Source organism: Budorcas taxicolor, chromosome X, assembly GCF_023091745.1.
Source record: "Budorcas taxicolor isolate Tak-1 chromosome X, Takin1.1, whole genome shotgun sequence".
In the NCBI taxonomy this organism is placed as follows: Eukaryota; Metazoa; Chordata; class Mammalia; order Artiodactyla; family Bovidae; genus Budorcas; species Budorcas taxicolor.
In genome coordinates, this window is record NC_068935.1 from 94,369,409 (window position 1) to 94,371,198 (window position 1,790).

Below are 1,790 nucleotides of genomic sequence, written 5' to 3' on the forward strand. Positions count from 1 at the left end.
CCATGCATCTGCCTTAAAGATCCTACAGTCCAGTGCTGGAGAAAAAATCATCTTGTAAGGGAGAAGATAAAGATAGGAAGCACAAAGCAGGGATTATAAGCTCTAAGAGAAGGGTTCTTGGAAGATATAATGTTTGAATTAAACTTACTTTATAATTGGGGGACACCCAGGTGAAGAATGGGACACCCTCGGCAGGAAGGGGACTCCGCGACTTCCAGACCTTCACCGTTTCTCCGATCCTAGCCCTGTGGGGTTGCTGGGGACTTAGAGTGTCTGCTGGTGATGGCCGCGACCGTCGCTATGGAGACAGATGATGCTGGAAATCGACCGTGGTTTCAGTTGCAGTTGGAATTTGTACAGTGTTTAGCCAACCCAAATTACCTTAACTGTACCCCTCAGTGTTTACACATGTTAGAACTGCTCCAGTACAAACACTTCTGCAAGGAGCTGGTGAAAGCTCAGTGTGTGAAATTTATTGATGAGCAGCAAATTCTGCACTGGCAGCACTATTCCTGGAAGCAGATGTGCCTTCAGCAAGCCCTGGCGGAGCAGCAACAGCAGAATAACACATCAGGAAAATAAAAAGCTGGATCCTGACCAGGCTCCTAAAACATGTATATATTGCTTTTGTACAGTGAAGACAAAAAAACTGTTCCTATGTACCTTTATTATGGTAGCAGCCAGAACCATTAGTGTGCTTATTTAATTGAACTTTTTTTGTTACGAGATTATTTCTGTTAAACCAGAATTGTTTTACTTTGATTTCCCTGTGGATTTGTAAGCTTTTATTAGTATTTAACACAGAAATGTCTGAAGAACAGAAATGTTAGGTGCTACAGACCCATTTAAGGCAGTGGGGCATGAGGTAAGGGGAGGGCCACCAAGCCAAACCCTGCTCCTCATGTACAGTGGGGCCTTGGACAGGTCTCAGAGAAGGCAATGGCGCACCATTCCAGTACTCTTGCCTGGAAAATCCCATGGATGGAGGAGTCCATGGGGTCACTAAGAGTCAGACACGACTGAGCGACTTCACTTTCACTTTTCACATTCGTGCATTGGAGAAGGAAATGGCAACCCACTCCAGTATTCTTCCCTGGAGAATCCCAGGAATAGGGGAGCCTGGTGGGCCTCCGTCTATGGAGTTGCACAGAGTCGGACACGACTGAAGCAACTTAACAATAGCAGCAGGTGAAGAAAGTTGACAAGCTATTTCATTTTCATCCATGATGAATTTGAGATACCTGTGGGATATTCAAGTGTGCATGTTCATTAGAATGTCAGCATTGTAAGCAAGGAATGTATATTTGGATGTTATCAGCATATGATGGAAGTTGTTAGCAAATATATGGGAGCTGCAGTCATGAGGAATGTATATTGTGAGAAGAAAGCAAGAATTGAATTCTGAAAAACACCAGTGATGAAATGACTGACAGAAGAAGAAGATCCTGCAAAGGAACTGAATAGGCAAAGAAGTAAGGAAGGAAAGCAGGAAATGAAGTGTCTTGAAACCTGAGGGAAGACATTACCCCAAGAAAAAAGAAATAATCAACAATGTCAAATAGTTTTGTCATTTTGCTTAGTCACTCAGTCGTGTTTGACTCTTTGCAACCCCATGGACTGTAGCCTGCCAAGCTCCTCTGTCCATGAGGATTCTCCAGGCTAGAATACCGGAGTGGGTTGCCATGCCCTCCTCCAGGGGATCTTCAAAACCCAGGGATCGAACCCAGGTCTCCCACATTGCAGGTGGGTTCTTGACCATCTGAGCCACCAGCGAAGCCCAAGAATACTGG

The 1,790-nt window shown here is 44.7% G+C and overlaps 1 protein-coding gene across 1 annotated transcript; it reads left to right on the plus strand.

Moving 5' to 3' along the window:
- Positions 1 to 282: 282 nt before the first annotated feature.
- Positions 283 to 582, plus strand: LOC128070380 (mediator of RNA polymerase II transcription subunit 31-like). The gene has a single exon (XM_052663699.1). It carries the CDS (start codon positions 283 to 285, stop codon positions 580 to 582), a length of 300 nt encoding a protein of 99 aa, XP_052519659.1.
- Positions 583 to 1,790: the final 1,208 nt, after the last annotated feature.

What these genes read in the sequence shown, in the direction of transcription:
- LOC128070380 (XM_052663699.1), top strand. Translation starts at nt 283, where the DNA reads ATGGCCGCGACCGTCGCTATGGAGACAGATGATGCTGGAAATCGACCG.